This window comes from Podarcis tiliguerta (assembly GCF_965153285.1).
Source record: "Podarcis tiliguerta genome assembly, chromosome: 13".
Lineage (NCBI taxonomy): Eukaryota > Metazoa > Chordata > Lepidosauria > Squamata > Lacertidae > Podarcis > Podarcis tiliguerta.
In genome coordinates this window covers 50,222,840-50,247,924 of record NC_139546.1, presented here as the reverse complement: position 1 = coordinate 50,247,924, position 25,085 = coordinate 50,222,840, and the positions used below count along the sequence as shown (strand labels likewise).

Here is a 25,085-nt window from a genome sequence, read left to right as displayed (position 1 = left end):
CTGGGTATAAGTAATTTTTTTTTATTCTTCTTCTTCTTCTTCTTCTTCTTCTTCTTCTTCTTCTTCTTCTAAAGGAAACATCTCCAGAGCTGTTTACTGAAACTTTAAAACATCATATGAAAGCATCCTGAATAAACCAGAGGCCTCTAAGTGGCCTTTTGCTTTCCCCAAATTTATTCACCTAGTTAATTGATACAGCTTTCACCATAGCAGAAGGACTCTGGGAAGGCAGTGGGGTGTAGTGGTGAGAGTGTCAGACTGGGCCCTGGGAGTTCTGGGTTCAAAATCCCACTGGGCAACCTTGGAGTCAGTTACAGCCTCTTTGCCTCTCTCTCAGGGTCGTTGTGGAGATTAACTGAGCAGGGGGGTGAACCACGCATTACTTGGAGAATAAAGTGGGATAAAAATACAATTATTAAGTTATTCTGCTCACCAGTTTAAGAAAGCTGGAGTGGCCAGCGAGGCAGAGACGTCTGTCGCCAACCCGGCGCCCAGAGTTCTGCACGGCTCTGCACCTGGTGCCTGGGGGATTTTGAACAGGGGTGCTCCCCCGGGTGCCATAAATTCATCCCCAGTGCCCCCGAAAAGCGCGATTCCGAATAGCAGTTTTGCAGGAGCCACAAAGAAAATAACAGCACAGTTCAATTCAAATCTTCCCAATGAACGGCGCACCCGTTCAAAAGCCCCATATAAACTAACATGGATCTAGCGTGAAAGTCTTCGTCGCAGGGCGATGGGTTCAAGTGCCACGTTCGGCAAAAGATTCCTGCCTTTGCAGGGGGTTGGACTAGATGGCCCTCGGGTCCCTTCCAATGCTACAATTAATTCTTTTTAAATTTTATTTTAATAAATTGGTTGAATGAATCGATGCACACCTCCTTCTTTGTTATGTTTGAGGTGAAGTGTGTGTGGTGTTGTTTAGTCGTGTCCGACTCTTCGTGGCCCCCTGGAGCAGAGCACGCCAGGCCCTCCTGTCTTCCACTGCCTCCTGCAGTTTGGTCAAACTCATGCTGGAAGCTTCGAGAACACTGTCCCACCATCTCGTCCTCTGTCCTCCCCTTCTCCTTGCGCCCTCCATCTTTCCCAACATCAGGGTCTTTTCCAGGGAGTCTTCTCTTCTCCTCAGGTGGCCAAAGTCTTGGAGCCTCAGCTTCAGGATCTGTCCTTCCAGGGAGCACTCAGGGCTGATTTCCTTCAGAATGGAGAGGTTGGATCTTCTCGCAGTCCATGGGACTCTCAAGAGTCTCCTCCAGCACCAGAATTCAAAAGCATCCATTCTTCAGTAATCAGCCTTCTTTACGGTCCAGCTCTCACTTCCATACATCACTACTGGGAAAACCAGAGCTTTAACTATACAGACCTTTGTTGGCAAGGTGATGTCTCTGCTTTTTAAGATGCTCTTTAAGATGCTGTATAGGTTTGTCATCGCTTTTCTCCCAAGAAGCAGACGTCTTTTAATTTCGTGGCTGCTGTCACCATCTGCAGTGATCATGGAGCCCAAGAAAGTAAAATCTCTCCCTGCCTCCATTTCTTCCCCTTCTATTTGCCAGGAGGTGGTGGGCCCAGTGGCCATGATCTTAGTCTTTTTTGATGTTGAGCTTCAGACCATATTTTGTGCTCTCCTCTTTCACCCTCATTAAAAGGTTCTTTAATCCCTCCTCACTTTCTGCCATCAAGGTTGGGTCATCTGCATCTCTGAGGTTGTTGATATTTCTTCCAGCAATCTTAATTTTCCAGTTAATAATATACACTTACAATATCATTATCGACTTTACTGCCCTGGCTTTCAAAATTAACTAACTCTACAATTAATTCTTAACTAATTTAATCGAATTGTAGAATTGTAGAATTACAGAGGGGCCCGGAGGGTCATGTTGTCGAACCCTCTTGCAATGCTGAACTTGGGTCCAATGATACCAGCTTTTCATAGTCTTATATCTTGGCGCCAATCTAGGAGTTCCTGCTGTCACCCATTAACGCGTCATTTTCACAAACAGAAGACCCGGCCTGCTCTCTCCTTCCCAAAATGTTTGGAAGGGGCCACACTCTTTTTAGAAACTCACTTCGGGCAGATGGCGCCCAGCCTTGACTCCTGCCGTGCCGCCTGGGGACCGGTGGGAGTTGTAGTTCAGAGCAGCTTGGGGGCACCCAGCTGAAGGGTGTCGGTCGCCTTGGCGCCATGCGTTTGAAGCGCTGTGATGCCACACGTCAAACCATCATGGCTTCAACCCCCCAAAGGATTCTGGGAGCTGTAGCTTGTTCCAGGCGCTGTAAAGGTAAAGGTACCCCTGCCCGTACGGGCCAGTCATGTCCGACTCTAGGGTTGTGCGCCCATCTCACTTAAGAGGCCGGGGGCCAGCGCTGTCCGGAGACACTTCCGGCTCACGTGGCCAGCGTGACATCGCTGCTCTGGCGAGCCAGTGCAGCACACGGAAACGCCGTTTACCTTCCCGCCAGAGTGGTACCTACTTATCTACTTGCACTGGTGTGCTTTCGAACTGCTAGGTTGGCAGGAGCAGGGACCGAGCAACGGGAGCGCACCCCGCCGCGGGGATTCGAACCGCGACCTTTCGATCGGCAAGCCCTAGGCGCTGAGGTTTTACCCACAGCGCCACCCGCGTCCCTCCAGGTGCTGAGAGAGCCCCTATTCCCCTCACAGAACTATAATTCCCAGAGTAGTTTAACAGTCCATTCCTCTTTCCAGGGAACTCTGGCCGTTGTAATAGGGATATTCAGACAGCCCCTAGCACTCTTTATAAACTGCAGTTTCCCTGAGATAGATGGATAGATTTACATACATTGGGGGGTGCTCCGTTTTTACCGTTTAAAGCGTTTAAATGTATGGTACAGATGGGCCCTGGGATAAAGAAAATTCACTTTGAAGACTTGTCAAGAAATTCCTAAGGCCCCATTTTCACGTACCTCAGGTTACATACGCTTCAGGTTACATACTCCGCTAACCCAGAAATAGTGCTTCAGGTTAAGAACTTTGCTTCAGGATGAGAACAGAAATCGTGCTCCGGCGGCACGGCAGCAGCAGGAGTCCCCATTAGCTAAAGTGGTGCTTCAGGTTAAGAACAGTTTCAGGTTAAGCACGGACCTCCGGAACGAATTAAGTACTTAACCCGAGGTACCACTGTACATTTAAAGCAGCACCCTCCCACTTTTAAGCCGTCAATCACTTCCTCCCACCAAAGAGTTCTGGGAGTTATAGTTTAAGACTGCCTTCTTCCACTCACAGAGCTACAATTCCCAGAAAGGGGGGGGGTTGATTATTAAACTGCTCTGGGAATTGTAGATCCCACAGTGGGGACGGGACACTAGGGAGGGGGCCTCTTCTCGCCTCTGAGCACCCTCTGTAAACTACAGTTCCCGTAATTTTTGGGCGGAAAAACCTCCCGGCTTTTGGAAGTGGTGCTTTGATCTCATGCTGCGACCGCGACCCGAGTCTCGCAGCTTTTTAAAGGCGGTTATTTGAGGAAGCTGGACTTGAGACCCGGCCCCTTTTCTCCACGCCCCCCCCCAAACAACTCCGCAAGGCAAGTTCGGACATGTTTTGCTGTCGTCCTTGCACATCTCATTGAGTTTCATTGGGAGGATTTTTTGGGGGGTAGAGAGACGGACGGACAGCGTTGCTCAGTGTCCGAAATTAAATCCCTCGATCTTGTGCCGTGATGGCCGAAAAGGTTAGTTGAACTTTGGGCATGTTAATAGGATTGTAGTGCGTGTGGCTTTTTTTTGGGGGGGGGGAATCCTGTGTGGTCGATCCCCCCAAAAAAAAACAGTGTCAGGAAAGGAATTTTAATGTAAAGCAAAGGGCCAGCAAAAAGACTGCTGGGGGTTTTTTTTGGGGGGGGGTTGCCTAAAAGGATGGGTGTGAATTGATTCCTACATTTTTTGAGGGGTGCTAAAAATTCTTGGGGGTGGGTCAGGCTTAATACATTCCTGTGAGGGTGAAGGAGGGGGCTGCATTATCCTGCAAGCATATAAAATCTAGGGCAGAGGTGGCCAACTCGTGATCTACCGTATTTTTTGCCCCATAGTTTTTTTGGGGGGAAATAAAGGGGAAAAAATTATTCCCCCCCCCCAGGCGCGGGGGAGTTAAAAACTGGCAGTGATCTACTCCCGTTTTTTAGGGGTTCAGGTCAAAGTCGTTGAGCTGTTTTTTGTAGGAAGGAAAGACCTGTTTTGGGGGGGAAGTTTTTGAGCTTTTTTTAGGGGAGCCAAAGATCTTGAGCTGCTTTGCGGAGAGCCGGTGATCTACCGCAGACATCCGGTGATCTACCAGTATTTGATCTAGGGCATTTGGGGAGAGAAGAAGGGAGCTGTCGAGGTGGGGCGGGAGAGAATTGTAGGGTTTACAGCTCCAGAATGAGTATAGATTCGACTCCGAGGTTGAGGGGGGCCCGGACGCCTGGGTTCCCTCGGAGGCTGGAGGAGCCAGTTGTTTGGACATCTTACAGCTATCCTTTTTAACTTTTTAAGCTGTTTTTAAAATGTTGCTTGTGTGCTTGCAAGCTGCGCTGGGGCCTTCGGATGTTGTTGTTGTTGTTTAGTCGTGTCCGCCTCTTCGTGATGCCCTCGACCAGAGCACGCCAGGCACTCCTGGCTTCCACTGCCTCCCTCAGTTTGGTGAAACTCATGCTGGTAGCTTCAAGAACACTGTTGTCCCCTTCTCCTTGTGCCATCCATCTTTCCCCACATCAGGGTCTTTTCCAGGGAGTCTTCTCTTCTCATGAGGTGGCCAAAGTCTTGGAGCCTCAGCTTCAGGATCTGTCCTACCAGTGAGCACTCAGGGCTGATTTCCTTCAGAATGGAGAGGTTGGATCTTCTTGCAGTCCATGGGACTCTCAAGAGTCTCCTCCAGCACCAGAATTCAAAAGCATCCATTCTTGGGCGATCAGCCTTCGTTATGGTCCAGCTCTCACTTCCATACATCACTACTGGGAAAACCATAGCTTTTACTATACGGACCTTTGTTGGCAAGGTGATGTCTGCTTTTTAAGATGCTGTCTAGGTTTGTCATTGTTTTTCTCCCAAGAAGCAGGTGTCTTTTAATTTCGTGACTGCTGTCACCATCTGCAGTGATCATGGAGCCCAAGAAAGTAAAACCTCTCACTGCCTCCATTTCTTCCCCTTCTATTTGCCAGGAGGTGATGGGCCCAGTGGCCATGATCTGTTTTTTTGATGTTGCGCTTCAAATTTCCTTCAGAATGGGGAGGTTTGATCTTCTTGCAGTCCATGGGACTCTCAAGAGTCTCCTCCAGCACCAGAATTTAAAAGCATCAATTCTTGGGCGATCAGCCTTCGTTATGGTCCAGCTCTCACTTCCATACATCACTACTGGGAAAACCAGAGTTTTAACTACACGGGCCTTTGTTGGCAAGGTGATGATAATAAATTGTATAACTTCCATGTTGTGATGTTCTCTCTCCCTCTCTTTTTCAACGTGTAGTACTCGCCGGATCTCAACAAGCTCTACTGCCAGATGGGCAAGACTTGCCCCGTCCTCATCAAAGTGGCCACGCTCCCCCCTCCCGGGGCCATCATCCGCACCACGGCCATCTTCAAGAAGTCTGAGCACATCGCCGAGGTGGTCAAGCGATGCCCGCACCACGAGCGCTCTGGAGAGGGCAGCCGCGGTAAACTCCTGCAGAGGGAATGGGCTGGCTCTTTTGGGCAAGGGGGCTGGTCTCCGGGGACGAGGACAGGGCCTTGTCTACAAAGGATTCGAACCCAGTGCACCCTTGCTCTTCCCTTCCCCGTCCAAATGCATGCTTCGTGGTCAGGGTGGGTTTGATTTAAATCAGATCAAATCACGATTATTTAAATGGCTAGTCAATAAGACTTGATTTATATACCGTATTTTTCGCCCTATAGGACGCACTTTTCCCCCTCCAAAAATGAAGGGGAAATGTGGGTGCGTCCTATGGGGCGAATGCAGGCTTCAGGCAGCTCTGCACAACCCTCCGGAGCCCGGCGCCAAGCCGCGCCAGCCTCCGGAGGGTCGCGCAGAGCTGCCTGCCCTCCCGGGGTCCGTGCAGCTCTGCGCGACCCTCCGGAGCCCGGCGCCAAACCGCGCCGGCTTCCGGAAGGTCGCGCACAGCTGCCTGCCCTCCCGGGCTCCACACAGCTCTGTGTGACCCTCCAGAGCCTGGCGCCAAGCCGCGCCGGCCTCTAGAGGGTTGCACAGAGCTGCCTGCATTTCAAAGCCTCTTCAGCGCGCCCTGGCTTTGCACAACTGTCCGCAAGCCTGGGGAGACCGGCGCAGCTCCCTAGGCTTGCGGATAGCAGGCTGTTCTGGGGGCTGGGGTCGGGGGAAGCTTGGGCTTCACCCGCGCCAGCCCCGTGCCTGGGGGGGAAATATATATTTTTTCTTTATTCCCCCCCCCCAAAAAAAACTAGGTGCGTCCTATGGGGCAAAAAATACGGTATATATATTTTTAAAATGTTATTCAATTTTATTGGCAAATACGTAGAAACCAATACTTGCACACTTGAAAAAGGAAAAAGAAATTAAAGGAAGGTTACAAAAAAAAGAGGAAAAGGGAAACAGAAAGGAAAACAAACATAAATAAATAAATAAATAAATAAATGAAATGTATAAACTTGAAAAGTATAAATAACAACAACAACAACAAAAGGCCTGGTTGAAGAGGAACTTAAAAACAAAGTGGGACAGAAATAAAAGCAATAATAATACTAATAATAATACTGCTCACTATAAAGAAAAGGTGCCTAGACATTCAGTTTTGGCTACCTCAACCTGGGTCTAAAGTGCGATTAGATTATATACAATTAAATTATAAAGCAACTGCGTTATTCAGTATAAACAGAGCAGTTGTTTCTTTTCATTTTCCGTTGTATTTCTTAGCAACAAATTTGGTGTCGCAAGAACAGATTTTTATTCTGGAAGTGCAACCCATGGGGGAAAGTTTGAGAACCGCTTCCCTGCACTGTTAAAAAACGTTATTCAGAAGAGCGGTTCGGACAGCGCACTTAGGGAGATAAGAATAACACCATATATCTCGGAAGAAGAGCGATGAATTGCGCATTGGCTCAGAACCGGATTGAAACTAGTTTGAATAATTCAGGATGAGCTTAATCCGGCGAAAGGACTTTTCCTAAGCCAGGTGGCGATTTACGCCCCCAGCGCTCACCTGACCCCCTCTTGCCTCTTAGCAATCCCCCAGGTAATCCTCCTTGAGATTTACTCCCAGGGACGCGGGTGGCGCTGTGGGTTAAACCACAGAGCCTAGGGCTTGCCGATCGGAAGGTCGGGGGTTCGAATCCCTGCGACGGGGTGAACTCCCATTACTTGGTCCCTGCTCCTGCCCACCCAGCAGTTCAAAAGCACACCAGTGCAAGTAGATAAATGGGTACTGCTCCAGCGGGAAGGTAAATGGCATTTCTGTGTGCTGGTCTGGTTCGCCAGAAGCGGCTTAGTCCTGCTGGCCACATGACCTGTAAGCTGTACGCCGGCTCCCTCGGCCAATAAAGCGAGATGAGCGCCGCAACCCCAGAGTCTGCCACGACTGGACCTAATGATCAGGGATCCCTTTATCTTTACCTATGTGGAGCAGGCGGTTTGGGGGTGGTTAGCCTCTGGTGTGGGGTGGGCCCTCTGCGCACGCTCAGAGGCCACGCCATCGAAGCCATCACACTGCACATGCTTGCGTTTTGGACGCCGCTGGTGCCATCCGCACCCAATCCTTTGTCCCTTTTGCAAAGCAGCCATCCCCACGTTCTTCTCTCTCTCTCTCCCCCCCCTCTCCCTCTCCCCCCGCCCGGCCCCGATCCGGTTTTGTGTCCTCCAGGAGGCGTTGCTCCCGCCGAGCACCTGATCCGGGTGGAAGGGAACCGGCAGGCCCAGTACTTATCTGACCAGAACACCAAGCGCCACAGCGTCGTCGTTCCCTACGAGGCACCCCAGGTTATCGAAATTGGGGCGTTGGGGGAGGGGGAGGGGGCTGGCATCGGGGAAAGATCCCCGGATCACGCTGGAGATCTACCTTTTGCGTTCAGGTGTCGCGGCAGCCGGTGACGTCGGGCCACGATCGGTGCAAATGGCTCAAGCTGTCTTGTCCTGGCTGCCGATTTCTGCTCCAAACTGAAGTTTCCGAACTCTGTTTGGAGAGTTTTTATCTTGTGTTAACAGCGAAACCTCGGTTGCCGAACTTTAATCCGTTCCGGAAGGCCGTTCGGCTTCCGAAACGTTTGACAACGGAGGCGCGGTTGCTGGTCAGCAAAATCCATCGACAGATGGAGAACCGCGCCTCTTTTCCGGGTCTGTCGGCGTTTGGGTTCCAAATTCTTCTGCCTCCAAAGCTTTTGACAGCAAAGGTTCTGCTGTATTTTTAATGCTGTGAACCGCTCGGTGTAGGGCTATAGTATGCACGTTTATTAATAATATTGATTATACAGTGGTACCTCTGGTTATAGGGATGCGGGTGGCGCTGTTGGTTAAACCACAGAGCCTAGGACTTGCCGGTCAGAAGGTTGGCGGTTCGAATCCCCGTGACGGGGTGAGCTCCCGTTGTACGTTCCCTGCTCCTGCCAACCTAGCAGTTCGAAAGCGCACCAGTGCAAGCAGATAAATAGGTACCGCTCCGGCGGGAAGGTAAACGGCGTTTCCGTGCGCTGCTCTGGTTCGCCAGAAGCGGCTTAGTCTTGCTGGCCACATGACCCGGAAGCTGTACGCCGGCTCCCTCGGCCAATAAAGCGAGATGAGCGCCGCAACCCCAGAGTCGGCCACGACCGGACCTAATGGTCAGGGGTCCCTTTACCTTTACCTCTGCTTATGTACTTAATTTGTTCTGGAGGTCCTTTCTTAACCTGAAACTGTTCTTAACCTGAATCACCACTTTATCTAATGGGGCCTGCCGCGCCGCCACTGCGCGATTTCTGTTCTCATCCTGAAGCAAAGTTCTTAACCTGAAGCACTATTTCTGGCTTAGCGGAGTCTGTAACCTGAAGCGTCTGTAACCCGAGGTACCACTGTAATTGTAATATGATGCGGCTTGCAAAGAAAATTGCACACTTTCTCCCTGCTGATAATAATTGTAATTATAGTAGTAATAATTTTGCATTGCACCTTGCAAAGACGCTCCCCTTGAATAGTCTGGGGGGGGGGAGAGATCAGCAGGTCCCTGTGCCCCAATTCCTGCCCCCTCTTTGCCTTTCAGCTGGGGACGGAGAGCAGCAAAATCCTCTACAACTTCATGTGCCACAGTTCCTGCCAGGGGGGCATGAACCGGCGCCCCATCCTGATCATCATCACCCTGGAGACCCATCTGTGCGTAAAACACTTCTCATCCTCTTCCTCTCTTCTCCCTCCTCCCCCCGGCGCCTCCTTGCCCCTCAGGGAGGGCCCTCGAGAGTGCATTGGGGGCTCTGTCTCCTGGGTTCGAGGACTCCTGGGTTCTCTGGGAAGGATGAGGCCAGCGCCCCGGGTCTGTGGCCAGGAGATGGGACTCTGAACTCCTGTGCCACTGTATTCTGCTCTGGTCAGACCTCACCTGGAGTACTGTGTCCAGTTTTGGGCATCACAGTTCAAGAAGGACACTGACAAACTGGAACGTGTCCAGAGGAGGGCAACCAAAATGGTCAAAGGCCTGAAAACGATGCCTTACGAGGAACGGCTAAGGGAGCTGGGCATGTTTAGCTGGGCATGTTTAGCCTGGAGAAGAGGAGGTTAAGGGGTGATATGAGAGCCATGTTCAAATATATAAAAGGATGTCACATAGAGGAGGGAGAAAGGTTGTTTTCTGCTGCTCCAGAGAAGCGGACACGGAGCAATGGATCCAAACTACAAGAAAGAAGATTCCACCTAAACATTAGGAAGAACTTCCTGACAGTAAGAGCTGTTCGACAGTGGAATTTGCTGCCAAGGAGTATGGTGGAGTCTCCTTCTTTGGAGGTCTTTAAGCAGAGGCTTGACAACCATATGTCAGGAGTGCTCTGATGGTGGTTCCTGCTTGGCAGGGGGTTGGACTCAATGGCCCTTGTGGTCTCTTCCAACTCTAGGATTCTATGATTCCTGTTTGCAGATAGAGAGGTCACAGGCAGCGTTGAAGGAAGCCCGTAACTCTAGAACCAAATTTCTCGTCAGATCTGAGGACCAGCTTGACGGTCACTTGAAAATTTCTTTGGTGCTTGGCTCTAGATCCCATGAGATCAGGATTTAACCTCCTTCCTTCGGGCCTGTAAGACAGAGCTATTCCACCTGGCCTTTAATTTGAATCCAGCCTGATCTTTTATTCCCCTTCCTTCCCCCCCTCCCCTTTTTATGAAGATCACCCGCTCTGAGACCCCACAGCTAATTCTCCCCTGGCCTCCTTGCTGGCCCAAGTAGGACCAATTCAGCCAGCTAGCCCTGGGGATTATCTAATTGATTTTTTATTTTTATTGTTTTTTATGTTTTTATACTGTATTTTATGCTGCTTTTATAATTAAGTGTTTTAAATTTGTTGTTAGCTGCCCTGAGCCTGGTTTTTGAACCAGGAAGGGCGGGGTATAAATAAAAATTTACTGTTCTACAGTGGCGCCTCACAAGACTGAAAACCCGCAAGACGAAAGGGTTTTCCGTTTTCAGAGGCGCTTCGCAAGACGAATTTCCCTATGGGCTTGCTTCGCAAGACAAAAATATCTTGCGATTCTTGAGTTTTTCCCCCGCTCCCCAACCCCTTTTTCTAAAGCGCTAAGCTGCTAATAGCCTTTTAGCAGCTAATCCGCTAATCCCTTAAGCCTTTAATAGCCGTTAATAGCCCTTAAACTGCTAATAGCGCTAATAGCCCTAATCCGCTAATGGGCTCGCTTCGCAAGACGAAAAAACCGCAAGACGAAGAGTCTCGCGGAACGGATTCTTTTCGTCTTGCGAGGCACCACTGTATTATTATATAGATCCTTGCTCTAGCTATGGGTCCAGGGGTTGGGGTGGGGTGGGAAAAGGGTGCCCAGTGACTCCAGAGATCTGTGACGGTGGGTGGGTGGGTACTGATCCTGTTGAACCACACGGAAGGAAGGAATCCTGTCCAAATCTGGCTACAGCAGTACCTTGGTTCTCAAACTTCATCCTTTCCGGAGGTCCGTTCCAAAACCAAAGCGTTCCAAAATGAAGGCACGCTTTCCCATAGAAAGACATGCAAAATGGATCGATCCGTTCCAGACTTTTAAAAACAACCCCTAAGACAGCAATTTAAACATGAATTTTACTCTCTAACAACACCATTGATCCATAAAACGAAAGCAAGAAACAGTGTGCTGCAGTCACACAATCAATCAGTAGCTGAACTGGGTCCCGCAGAGTCACAAAAAAGAGCCGAAAAAACGCAAAATACCTCGGGTACCTCGGGTTAAGTACTTAATGCGTTCCGGAGGACCGTTCTTAACCTGAAACTGTTCTTAACCTGAGGTTAAGCTTTAGCTAATGGGGCCTCCCTCTGATGCCGTTGCGCAATTTCTGTTCTCATCCTGAAGCAAAGTTCCTAACCCGAGGTACTATTTCTGGGTTAGTGGAGTCTGTAACCTGAGGTACCACTGTAAACAGCAAAAACTGACAAACCTCAGCAATAACACTCAAAATGGAAGCCTGTGGAACGCCCTCCCACCAGATGTCAAAGAGAACAACAACTTCCAGACTTTTAGGAGACATCTGAAGGCAGCCCTGTTTGGGGAAGCTTTTATTGTTTGATGTATTACAGTATTTTAATATTTTGTTGGAAGCCGCCCAGAGTGGCTGGGGAAGCCCAGCCGGATGGGCGGGGTATAAATAATAAATTATTATTATTATTATTATTATTATTATTATTATTATTATTATTACATAACACTTAAAACAGAGCATGTTCGGCTTCCGAAAAAAAGTTCGCAAACTGGAACCCTTACTTACGAGTTTGCAGTGTTTGGGTACCAAGGCGTTTGAGAACCAAGGGACCGCTGTAACCACTTGCGAAAACGCGGTCACCTGACTTCCTTGCTGTCATTTGAAAATTTGCAAAGTGGGTGCCCAGGTGCTGTATCATTTTACTGTTGTTAGCCGCTCTGAGCCCGGCTTCGGCTGGCGAGGGCAGGATATAAATAATTAATTATTATTATTATTATTTTATTATTTCTTTGTCTGCATGGAGAGCCTAGTTCGCGGAGGTAAAAAAAAAATCCCATTCATTCCTTCTTCCCTTTCTGCCTTTGCCGCTTGTATGCGGCCCTCGGAAGCCTTCTCAGATGTGAGTGCGGCCCTTGAGCTGCAAAGAAAAAGGAAAAAGGTTTTCCCTCGTCTGACATCTCCTCTCCTCATCTGACGTCTCCTCTTCTCCACAGGGGCCAGCTCCTCGGACGACGCTGCTTTGAGGCCCGGGTCTGCGCCTGCCCAGGCCGGGACCGCAAGACGGAGGAAGAAAACTTCAAGAGAATGGCCCCCTCTGGAATTAGAGCCAAGAGGAATAAACCCGACTCTGACGGCGGCGGGAACACCAAGCGGAGTCGACTGGAAGCCGGCAGCGGGAACGCCAAACAGTGCAAGTCTGAAGAGGAGTCGTCCCAGGAATGGTTGCCGGGGAGCCCAGGAGCGTGTAAGCAAGCCTGCTACTCAGATATACAGTGGTGCCTCGCAAGACAAAATCAATTCATTCCGCGAATTTTTTTGTAGAGCGAGTTTTTTCGTCTTGCGAAGCACCACGGCGGGGAGGGGTGGGGTGAAGCAGGGCAGCTACCGCAGCCGGTACCTCGGACTCACCCGCGCGTTGTGGCCACCGTGCGACGCGGCTGCTGGAGGGCGGCGGGGCTCAGGAGCGCGACACCGGCTGCAACGCTGGCTGCTGGCGGCAACGGCTCCTGAGGGGAGCGCGCGAGGGGGGTGGGCAGCGGCGCGAGGCAGAAAGGTCGGCCATCAGCCAGAAGGTTGGAGGGAGCCGGAGGAGCCGTCAGCCGGAAGGTGGGAGGGAGCCGGAGGAGCGGGGAAGCGTGCGTGCGTGCGTGCAGTGCGTGTCGCCATGACACGAGAGGAAGGGCTGTTTCGTCTAGCGAAGCAAGCCCTTAGGAAAATCCATCTTGCGAAGCACCTCAGAAAACGAAAAACCCTTTCGTCTAGCGAGTTTTTCGTCTTCCGAGGCATTCGTCTTGCGGGGTATATATCATTTTTATTTATTTTCCATTTACCGTATTTTTTGCTCTATAGGACGCACCAGATGATAGGACGGGGGGGGGGGGGGGATTCTGAATCCCGGAAGCCAGAACAGCAAGAGGGATCTGGCTTCTGGGATAGCCTCTTGCTGTTCTGGCTTCTGGCATAGCTGGTCTAGCTTTGCGCGAAGTTTCCGCAGAGTACGGGGAGCCTTCATCCCCCTGCCCTGCGGAGGCTTTGTGGGGCCACCCAAAAGCCAGAATAGCTAGAGGGAGCACTGCGCAGCGCTCCGTCTAGCTGGTCTAGTTTGCGCGAAGCCTCCACAGGGCACGGGGAGCTTTCATCCCACACACATTTTCCCTTACTTTTTAGAAGGGAAAAGGTGTGTCTTATAGAGCAAAAAATACAGTAATAATATACATTCACACCATCGTTCTCTACTTTACTGCCCTGGCTCTTGAGAGCCTATTGACTTCCTTCCTTCCCTCCCAGCCTCACGGCTTTCAAAATTAACCTTTATATCATTGCATTTTAATAAATAATAATAATTAAAAAAATTATTTATACCCCGAAAAACATTCGCAAACTGGAACACTTACTTCGGGTTTTCTAGTATTCGGGAGCCAAGGTACCAGTGCATTAATATTTGTTCCTCTTCAACCAGGCCTTTGGATTGCTTTGGATTTTTATTGTTACTATGCATTTTGCTTTTCTTCCGTTGCAAACCATTGCCATGAGACCTGCGCATGAAGTGTGTGTGTGTGCAGATTTAATAAATAAAATAAATCAACCCTTCCTCCGGTCCCTTTTCACAGCTTTCTCTCAGAGCAGCGATTCAGGAGGCTCCAAGAAGCGGATCGTGGAGGCTCCCAGCGGCGTCGGCAGTAGCACTGAAGGAAGAGTTTACACCATCCAGGTGACTTTCGCGGGGCAGGGGGCGGAAAAGCCTGAAAGCCGCGTCCCGAGCCTTGCGTAAATGTTTGCGCCGAACTGCGTCCGTTCGGCTTAAGTGTCCCCCCTCGGACTGCGAGGGGGCTGCAAGATGGCCGCTCCCTGGTTAATAATAATAATAATAATTTTATTATTTATACCCCAGCCACTCTGGGCAGCTTCCAACAGAATATTAAAATACAATAACCTATTAAACATTAAAAGCTTCCCTAAACAAGGCTGCCTTCAGATGTAATTGACTCACACTTCTAGAGGCAGGGAGTTGGCAGAGACCAAACACCCATTCCCCCAGAAGGCCACAATTTTATCTCTCCCACAATGCCTCACTCCTGCGTGAACCAGCGCTTTGACATACCAATGTTTCCCAACTTCACTACATTCCTGCTTTGAGAAGCCAGACTGCTTCCCTCATCCTTATGCCGGCAGGAGAGATGGTTTTATTCCAACGGGCCCTTGGGAACCAACGGAATTTTAAGGAAAGGGCTTTTAAATAGTCTAGTACCGTGCTGCTTTTATTACCTACATTTTAATAGATTTTTAAAAAATAAATAAATTACATCTTAATTACTTTGGAACAATGATCTTCCACCGCTTAGCTTTTTCGTATCTCAATCTGCGCTGTTTTAATTTTTGTAAGCCGCTTCAATTCCTGGTCTTTGGGGGAAGAAGGCAAAGGTATAAATAAATACGATGGGAAGAATTGATAACGACAATATTTCCTCCTTCCTTTCCAGACTCGTGACCGGAAGCTCTACCAGCTGCTGAAGAAAATAAAAGAAGCCATCGAGTTTCAAGATTTGATGAAGCAAAACAAGGAGCCGGCCAAAGTGTGAGTGGTTAAACGCTGCCTCCTTCGCCCTTCTCCTGGCTCCATCTGTCTCAAGTGTCGACTGGCACTGACTTCTACATGCCAAGCAGGTGTCCTGCTCACAGGCTGCATCCTTTTCCCCCTCCATCTCGCCAGGCCCATCACCAGTGTGGTCAGATTGGAGTGTGGGGTTTTCGCCTTGCTTGCTTGCTTTTGCGGGACGCAGCGTGGCTCACTGACTCGAGCCGCTAGAGGCTCATTTTGTTGTTGTTTAGTCGTTTCGTCGTGTCCGACTCTTCGTGACCCCCTGGACCAGAGCACGCCAGCCCCTCCTGTCTTCCACTGCCTCCCGCAGTTTGGTCAAACTCATGCTGGTCGCTTCAAGAACACTGTCCCACCATCTCGTCCTCCTTCGTCCCCTTCTCCTTGTGTCCTCCATCTTTCCCAACATCAGGGTCTTTTCCAGGGAGTCTTCTCTTCTCATGAGGTGGCCAAAGTCTTGGAGCCTCAGCTTCAGGATCTGTCCTTCCAGTGAGCACTCAGGGCTGCTTTCCTTCAGAATGGAGAGGTTGGATCTTCTTGCAGTCCATGGGACTCTCAAGAGTCTCCTCCAGCACCAGAATTCAAAAGCATCCATTCTTTGGCGATCAGCCTTCTTGATGGTCCAGCTCTCACTTCCATACATCACTACTGGGAAAACCAGAGCTTGAACTATACAGACCTTTGTTGGCAAGGTGATGTCTCTGCTTTTTAAGATGCTGTCTAGGTTCGTCATCGCTTTCCTCCCAAGAAGCAGGTGTCTTTTAATTTCGTGACTGCTGTCACCATCTGCAGTGATCATGGAGCCCAAGAAAGTAAAATCTCTCACTGCCTCCATTTCTTCCCTTTCTATTTGTCAGGAGGTGATGGGCCCAGTGGCCATGATCTTCTTTTTTTTTGATGTTGAGCTTCAGACCATATTTTGCGCTCTCCTCTTTCACCCTCATTAAAAGGTTCTTTAATTCCTCCTCACTTTCTGCCATCAAGGTTGTGTCATCTGCATATCTGAGGTTGTTGAGGCTCATTATGCCTTGCCTTAAGAGCTTGCTGATTCCCCCCCCCCCCTTTTAATGGCTGCTCGCTCCTCCTGTTATGAGTGTGGGCTACCTCCAATTTTTTAAAAAAAGACAAATACAGAATACCCCCCCAGAACCAGGACATTTCATGTAAAATGCAAAAATCTGCCCAGGTGGGCATGGCAACTCCCCAAAAGAGGACTTGTCCTGGAAAACCTGGACATATGGCAACCCAGCATTATCTGAACCTAAGCATTTTTATGTCTGCCTTCATATCACCGACATTGTGGGGATGGGCGCCATCGAAGAGTTGAGTCTACTGTCCTTGGCAACCAATTTTGCCTGTTTTCATCCTTAAGTGGGAGGTGGGTGAATATTCAGGATAATAATACCCCGCCCATCTGGCTGGGTTTCCCCAGCCACTCTGGGCGGCTTCCAACAAAACGCTAAAATACAATAACCTATTAAATATTAAAAGCTTCCCTAAACAGGGCTGCCTACAGATGTCTTCTAAAAGTTTGGTAGTTATTTTTCTCTTTGACATCTGCTGGGAGGGCGTTCCACAGAGCGGGCGCCACCACCGAGAAGGCCCTCTGCCTGGTTCCCTGTAACCTCCCTTCTCGCAGGGAGGGAACCGCCAGAAGGCCCTTGGAGCTGGACCTCAGTGTCTGGGCAGAACGATGAGGGTGGAGATGCTCCTTCATGTATACTGGACCGAGGCCATTTAGGATATTCCAAAATACCTTTCTTTGAGCCGGCGGCTGGCAATTTGACTTGTTCCAGAGTCACCAGAGCTCATCACGGACGGTTTCATGTCATAATTAGAGTCATGTCGATCTTGTGCCCTGATCCGCAGAGGTAAACCGCACCATAAATTCAGATTAATTGGGCCGAATTATTCGGCCCTTGTAAACGGCGTGCAGGCGGAAATCGCTGAAATTTGATTTCCTCCCCCTCTTTCTTTTTTCCTTTCTCCTCCTGTGATGAGGCTGCGTTTTAATGTTGTATTTTAATCTTGTATTTAAGTTGCAATCGTTCAACTTGTTTTTGTTATTGGTTGTTAGCCGCCCTGAGCCCGGCCTTGGCTGGGGAGGGCGGGGTATAAATAAAATTTATTATTATTATTATTAAATGTCGGGGAGTGTAGATTTGGGCCGATTTCTTTAAAAATAGCTCAAAAACTCCAGATTTTCCCTTTTTGAAATACGGATAACCCTAAATTAACACCTCCTTTTCCATCTCGTCTTTGTCTAGGCTCCAGAAGAAGATGGCTGTGGTTGTGAAGGACAACTGAATAGGGGCGCTGCTTCTCCTATCCCCCCCTGTTCCCCCCCCCCAACTCCTCACCCCATTTCCCCCCCCCCAAAGTCCCTTCTTATGGTTGAGCCATTCTCCAGCCTTCTGATTGGGCCAGGTCACAGCAGTGCTGAAGCTCCCTGGACCAATCAGGGTTTCCCTAATAGCTGCTGCGGGAGGGGCGCCTCTTTCTATCGCCCCCCCTGCCATCAAATGGTTTGGGACAGGCTGCATTCTCCTAATTGCACAAAATAACTGCCAGTTCTTGTTTTTTTTTCCTGAACCGCCTCACTGAGGACTAGAAAACTGTCGCTCTGTCCAAACTTCGTTTTTTTAATTTTTTATAAAAATTGAGTTTCTCAAACAGTATTCCTTTTTTTTTAATTTCTATTTTTGTTTTACAAAAGAGCTGCTGCTTAGTTCGTGACACGGGTGGCGGAGGGCTGCAACCTGCCCCACATGTATCTCCCCAGGCGAGGGCTTGTTAAGGAGCGGGAACGGTGAAATTACTCCCACCCCCACCCCCCAATTCAGTTCAGTATTAGACTGTGGAGACCCGGTTATACTCCACATTCCTTGACCGCGCACCCCCAACCTGGTGCGCCCACCGGGCGCTCTGTACTACAATTTCCAGCGCTCTGTGCTGGCCATCGCTGTCTGGAGTTGAGCACCAGAACATCTGGAAAGGCCAACCAGGTTGGCAATGGAGGGTGTGTGTTTCCAAATAAAATAATCATGGAAGGTAGAAAAGGAGAAAGAAAAACAAAAGCCAAAACTACAATGATCTGATGCATTAGCAAACTCTCCCATACAGTCCTTACCCCCGCAATTAATTGTCCCGAAGTTTAGCAAAGCCCTCTCCTTTTCCCCTCCGCCTCCCCCCCCCCCCAAATTAATTGCTTTGTAGTTTATTTTATATGCTTCGATTTCCCATGCATGGCTTTTTGTAGAAACCACATTTTTTGTACTTTAATAAAAGATAGACTTTGGTCCTGTTCCTGTTTTTTCCTCTAACGTCCCTCCGAGCGGCATTTTGTGTATGTGACTCTAAATCGGGGGGGACACACCCCAGATGTTTGTATTTTTATATTATTTTGTTGTTGCTTATTTCTTTATCGTTCGCTCTATGCCATAAGCTGAACATTACTTTTCATTCTGGGTTTTCTAAAATAATAATAATAATGCATTGTCAAACAACTTCGCTCTTTGCCATAAGCTGAACATTACTTTTGTGCTGACCCCGGCGTGGTCCGTGTCTGGTCCGAGGCTGAAGCGGGGTCCAAGGCAGGGAGTCAGGTGAGCTCAGGAACTCTGGCAAAAAGCAGGACAGGCTGCCGGCAGGAACAGGTAACCAACGATGTTGCTCCCGCAACCTGGGACTGGGCGGGCTGGCCTTCATCTCTAAGGCATAGGGCGGCCCCGATCCTCTGGTGACTCGCCTCTCCTGGCCTGGAGGCGAGCACTCCTCCTGAGAGAACCCAGTTCCCTCCGCCTCTCTGCCCTGAGCCTCTGCAGCTCAGGAGAGGCTGGAGGGTTACCGGACCCAGAGGCAACCTCAGCTTCCTCTGACGGGGCTGAGAGTGGAGCACCTGCAGGCAATGGGTCCTCCATCACCTCAGGAGCCAGAGCAGACTCAGCTGGTGCCTGCACCTGAGGATCCAGCACAGGTGAGGACCCTTCAGGCTCAAGCCCCAGCCCCGGCTCAGCTGGTTCTGGAGGCGGGGAATCCTGTGCAGGCTGCGATTCCTCAGATTCAGCCTCCGAGTCCGAATCCCAGGCCATCACAACTTTTTCATTCTGGCTTGTTTTTTGTTTTTTTTAAGTAATGCAATGTCAAACAACTTCCAGCCGCAAAAATTAAGGTGGGTCCCCAAAAACAGACACCTGGGGCATCGAAAGAGGTGCGTCTTCAGAGTCCTCTGAAATCTGGGCGGTGAAGGTGTTGGAGGCACCTCTGGTGGGGGGAGGCAGCCCCACAGCGTAGTCTGCTCTGCCTTTTTTATATCCTACCTTCCATTCCAAACTCGGGGCGGGGGCACACGGTTCGACTGCCCTTCACCGGAAGATCTCGTGAGTGCTCGCTCCTTAAAACAACCCTGCCAGGTAGGTTAGGCCAGGAGAGGCCGGGAGTGCCGCTCGCCCTGCAAGACCACCCTGCGAGCTTCAGATTTAGAGGTCGCAGCGACTCTTGCACCACTCCGCTTGCTGAACGACAACTCCCAGACTGTCGAAAACAGGCAACCACAGCAACAAAAACCAACCGCTTTCATTAAAAGCAGTTCCCCCAAGCCTGTTGAAAGAAGAAAATGTCTCCGCCTGCCGTCGAAAAGACGGCAAGGAAGGGAGGCAATCTAAACTCCAGGAAGGGAGCCACCACTGCGAAGGCCCTGTCTAATCACTACCACCAAGCATTCCTGGGAGGGGGGCGGGACAGAGAATGACCTCCCCCCAAAGATGGCAGATTCATGGGGGAGAATATGGTCCTTCAGAGAGCCGAAGCCAGATGGGGATTTGTAGGTCACAACCAACGCTTAGAATTGTGCCCAGATTTCTTCTTTGGCGACCCCTCGTAGCCGAGTAAGATTGTCTTCCATAAACACAGTTTTAACAATGAGTCCGTAAGTGACTGTGGAGGCCAGTTCTGGATCCACACGTCCTTCCACAATGGGGACATTGGTTTCCAGGCAGGAGCTGATCACGGTGTGGATTTGCCAAGCGTGCCTTCCTCCTAGCACGTTTCTCCCTTGCGTCCTGAGTTCGAGTGTCTTCAAAGCCCACGACACCTTTGGGAAAGGCTGCTCTCCAACTGGAGCGCTCGCAGGCCAGTGTTTCCCAGTTGTCAGTGTTTATACTACATTTTTAAAGATTTGCCTTGAGAGAGTCTTTCAACCTCTTTTGTTGACCACCAGCATTACGCTTTCCATTTTTAAGTTCAGAATAGAGTAGTTGCTTTGGAAGACGATCATCAGGCATCCACAGAACATGACCAGTCTAATGAAGTTGACGTTGAAGAATCATCGCTTCGAAACTGGTAATCTTTGCTTCTTCCAGCGCACTGGCATTAGTTTGCCTGTCTTCCCAAGTGATGTGAAATTTTTTTAGGAGACGCCGTTGATGGAATCTTTCGAGGAGTTGGAGATGGCGTTTATAAGTGGGTCCATGTTTTGCATGTTTCAGAAACAGGCTGGTGTCAACGCCTTTTTCTCAATGCTAGAGATCAAAACAGAGGCCGTCTGCATGCAGTGGGAATATCTTTTTAACCAGAGCTCTTCCCCCACAAGGATCAAGACAGAAACTTCTGCTTGCTGAACAAGGGGAAATCAGAACTGTGGACTTGGACACGGGTGGCGCTGTGGGCTAAACCACAGAGCCTAGGACTTGCCGATCAGAAGGTCGGCGGTTTGAATCCCCGCAACAGGGTGAGCTCCCGTTGCTCGGTCCCTGCTCCTGCCAACCTAGCAGTTTGAAAGCACACCAGTGCAAGTAGATAAATAGGTACCGCTCCGGCAGGAAGGTAAACGGCGTTTCCGTGCGCTGCTCTGGTTCGCCAGAAGTGGCTTAGTCCTGCTGGCAACATGACCCGGAAGCTGTACGCCGGCTCCCTCGGTCAGTAAAGCGAGATGAGCACCGCAACCCCAGAGTCGGCCACGACTGGACCTAGTGGTCAGGGGTCCCTTTACCTTTAAGAGACACCCTAGGGTCATCTAGTCCAACCCCCTGCCATGCCAGAGCCGCAGCAAGCAAACCCTGGACAGAGATTTCCATCTGACCTCTTTTAAAATCTCCCAAGGGAGGAAAGCCCATCTTTCTCTGGGATATCATTTCTTGCCCTTTGAATCTGCTGGTTCGGGTCCTCCTCGCTCTATCTAGCCCATCAGCTGTTTTTTTGAGGGTGGCAATTTGGCCGCAACAACAGCCTTGCAAGGCTGGCTCCTTGGTCACTGAACAGTTGCCCAGGAGAGTGCTGCAGTTCCCATGCTGCGCCAGGAGGGGGCAGCGCTGCACAAGGCAGAAATCTGTCTCCTGGGGACCATTTTAGCTGCATCCATTCAAGAGCAAAAATAGGACTCTTATGAATGGGAGATGCAGAATTGTAAAAAAGGGGGGAGACGTGGGGTGAATGGAAGTGGAGGACACAGCTTGCCTTTGCCGCTGCCAAATCCCTGCTCTCCCCCGCCATGAAGAAGTCTTGAGAGTCCCCCACCCTCAAGAAATTGGGTTTTTTGCCTTCTATAAGGGGGGGGGGGCTGAGCCAAGTCACCCCACACCCTTCTTTATATGAAAGCTCCGTGCAAAGCAGACCCCACACACGTCTTCTGCACTGGGCAACTGGCACCCTCCAGATATTCTTCGCTGTCTTTTTTTTTTCTGCAAGGAGTTTGAGGCGGGGGAGCTCACGGTTCTTCCCCCCTCCCTCATTTAACCGCCACAACAACCTTGCAAGGTAGGCTGGGTTGAGAGGCAGCGGGCCAGTGAGCTTGCTTCAGGGCGGCAGAGGCGGGATTCGAATCCTAGGCTCTCCTGGCTCCGACACAGGCTGAGAGACGGTAGCCGAGTCAGGATTCGAATCCAGGTCCCAGTCCAGCCCTCTACCATGGGTAGGTAAACTAAGGCCCGGGGGCCAGATCCGTTCAAATCGCCTTCTACATCCAGCCCACGGACGGTCCAGGAATCTGTGTTTTTACATGAGTAAAATGTGCACTTTTATTTGAAATTCATCTCTGGGTTATTTGTGGGGCCTGCCTGGTTTTCGACATGAGTAGAATGTGTGCTTTTATTTAAAATGCATCTCTGGGTGATTTGTGGGGCACAGGAATTCATTCATATTTTTTTCCCCAAAATATAGTCCGTCCCCCCACAAGTTCTGAGGACAGTGGACCAGCCCCCTGCTGAAAAAGCTTGCTGACCCCTGCACTAACCACTAGGCCACTCTGCCTGGGAGCTGTAGCCCAGAGCATCCGGAGGGCACCAAGTTGGCGATGGCAGGGTGACTTCGCCACGTTGTGGGGGGGGGACGACCGGGGGTGGAGGAAAGGGAACGGAGCCCAGCTTTCCTCCTCTCACCCGAATCGTCCCGTCCTTCCACATCCCCCAGTAGGTGGGCGCTGCCAAGTTCCTTCTGCAAAGAGCAGTCTGGCACCCTGCCCTTCCTTCGACCTTGAAGTAGCCCTGATGGGGAGGCAGCTACGGGCTCAGCTTTTGCAGGGACAGGAGGAGAACGAGCCTGGTTTTCATTTTATTCCGCCTCGTTTCGTTCTGTTTCTTGCACGCTCAGCCCGCCTCGCAGGGTGGTTGTGTCGAGCTTTTTGGAAGGAAATAATAATAATAACCAACAACAACAATTCGTACCCCTGCCCATCTGGCACATTATAAAACTTCCCTATATATATAATTCTGCAGTTTGTTAAAGTTTGGAGTCACTTGGCGAGATCAGAACAAGCTTTGTTCCCGAGAGCTAAGCTATGGTGGACTATGAATGCGATAAATAAGCAATATCATGTCAGAAAAAGCCATTTTGTACGCGAGTGGTCTTATTTTTAATAATAATAATAATAATAATATTTTGCTATTTATACCCCACCCATCTGGCTGGGTCTCCCCAGCCACCCTGGGCAGCTTCCAACAAAGTATTAAAATACACTGGTCTGTTAAACATTAAAAGCTTCCCTAAACAGGGCTGCCTTCAGGTGTCTTCTGAAGACATCTTATTTAATGGTGTTATTATCAGTGCAAAATAGAAATACAAAAACAGTCTGGAGGGTCCCTAAATATTGCGGTATAGGAACAGGTTTAAAATGATATCAGAGCGTTAATGAGGGTGAAAGAGGAGAGCGCAAAATATGGTCTGAAGCTCAACATCAAAAAAACGAAGATCATGGCCACTGGGCCCATCACCTCCTGGGAAATAGAAGGGGAAGAAATGGAGGCAGTGAGAGATTTTGCTTTCTTGGGCTCCATGATCACTGCAGATGGTGACAGCAGCCACGAAATTAAAAGACGCCTGCTTCTTGGGAGAAAAGCAATGACAAACCTAGACAGCATCTTAAAAAGCAGAGACACCACCTTGCCAACAAAGGTCTGTATAGTTAAAGCTCTGGTTTTCTCAGTAGTGATGTATGGAAGTGAGAGCTGGACCATAAAGAAGGCTGATCACCCAAGAATGGATGCTTTTGAATTCTGGTGCTGGAGGAGACTCTTGAGAGTCCCATAGACTGCAAGAAGATCAAACCTCTCCATCCTGAAGTGCTCACTGGAAGGACAGATCCTGAAGCTGAGGCTCCAAGACTTTGGCCACCTCATGAGAAGAGAAGACTCCCTGGAAAAGACCCTGATGCTGGGAAAGATGGAGGGCACAAGGAGAAGGGGACGATGGAGGACGAGATGGTTGGACAGTGTTCTCGAAGCTACCAGCATGAGTTTGACCAAACTGCGGAGGCAGTGGAAGACAGGAGGGCCTGGCGTGCTCTGGTCCAGGGGGGTCACGAAGAGTCAGACAAGAGTAAACAACTAAACAACAACAATTTGCTTTCTTGCCAATTTGTCCCTCTCCCCACCCCCCAAAAGTTGTGCCCCAGATCTTCTCATTGCCCCCCCCACCAAGGAAAAAATGAAAACACCCACCGCCCAGGCTACACTGGAGAAAACAGAAGGTAGCAGGATGCAATGGGAGTATTTATAGTCCTGCTATAAATACAGTATGGTGCCTCTCTTTGCAGAGACCATAGGCCAGTGAGAAGCCGGGAGGGGGGGGGCGCTTGAGAGATGCTGTCTAAAGTCCCCCTCCCTCCACAAAGGCCAGATAATCCCACCCCACCCCAAGGAAAATCCCATAAGCTGCTGCTCTTCCTCTGTCCTTGTAGAAGGATTAGTTGGGGTTAACACTTTCGGCCCTGGATGTTGGGAAGGCTGCACAGACAGAGGGACATTTTGGGTGGGGTCTTTTTTTTTTGTAGGGTGGGGGTTTGGGGACATGTGTGGCAGGGCCATGTGCAGCCATGATGTGCCTCTGTGGGTTTGCCTTTGTTAAAGGAAAAATCTGAGGGCTCCCTTGGACAAAAAACAAGGGCACCAGCCAGGAATAGCAGAGCAAAACAGCAGCCAGTAGGCTTGGTCTTTACTGAAGACTGTCGGGACAGGACTCCCACCTGCCACAGGTGGAACAAGATGGAAGCCCAGAACAAAACAGAACCCAAACTTTTATTAGCTGCTAATCCCCATTTCACAACCCCCCAAACTACCGTATTTTTTGCTCTATAAGACTCACTTTTTTCTTTCTAAAAAGTAAGGGGAAATGTGTGTGCGTCTTATGGAGCGAATGCAGGCTGCACAGCTATCCCAGAAGCCAGAACAGCAAGAGGGATTGCTGCTTTCACTGCGCAGCGGTCCCTCTTGCTGTTCTGGCTTCTGAGATTCAGAATATATTTTTTCTTGTTTTCCTCCTCCAAAAACTAGGTGCGTCTTGTGGTCTAGTGCGTCTTATAGAGCGAAAAATACGGTACGTCACTCATACATCATGGTTACATCATGAAAGGGGAGGTCTGGTGGCAGTAATCTGAGCATCCTGGACCCTGCCCCATGGTTCCCCTTGCCCTCCACCAAACTCAACTCAAGTGTAACAAAAGAGATATTTACATTTCCCTGTTTCCCAGCCAAGTTCATCCCACCCTTTTGTCTTCATCTGGGTTTGTTATTTCTGGAATGGCTACCTGTCTGGCACTCAGGTATCAGGATGCCAGGAATTATCACTCAGGCAGAGGGGCTGCTGAGGAGCTGAGCTCACCTGTCTATATGAATTTCTGAACTTTTCCCAGTGAGCCAGTACAGAGATGCAGTTATCGGTGAATTCTTAAATTTG

The 25,085-nt window shown here is 49.8% G+C and overlaps 1 protein-coding gene across 2 annotated transcripts in view; it reads left to right on the top strand.

The window, feature by feature from the left end:
- Positions 1-18,219, top strand: part of TP53 (tumor protein p53) — a 29,495-nt gene extending 11,276 nt beyond the window's left edge. For both annotated transcript variants that reach the window (XM_083410557.1, XM_083410558.1), the window contains exons 4-10: positions 5,456-5,642; positions 7,818-7,933; positions 9,186-9,295; positions 12,319-12,569; positions 13,936-14,036; positions 14,806-14,900; positions 17,189-18,219. In XM_083410557.1, the coding sequence (XP_083266683.1) occupies positions 5,456-5,642; positions 7,818-7,933; positions 9,186-9,295; positions 12,319-12,569; positions 13,936-14,036; positions 14,806-14,900; positions 17,189-17,228 (900 nt within the window). In that variant the 3' untranslated portion in view covers positions 17,229-18,219. The remainder of the gene's footprint in view (positions 1-5,455; positions 5,643-7,817; positions 7,934-9,185; positions 9,296-12,318; positions 12,570-13,935; positions 14,037-14,805; positions 14,901-17,188) is intronic.
- Positions 18,220-25,085: the final 6,866 nt, after the last annotated feature.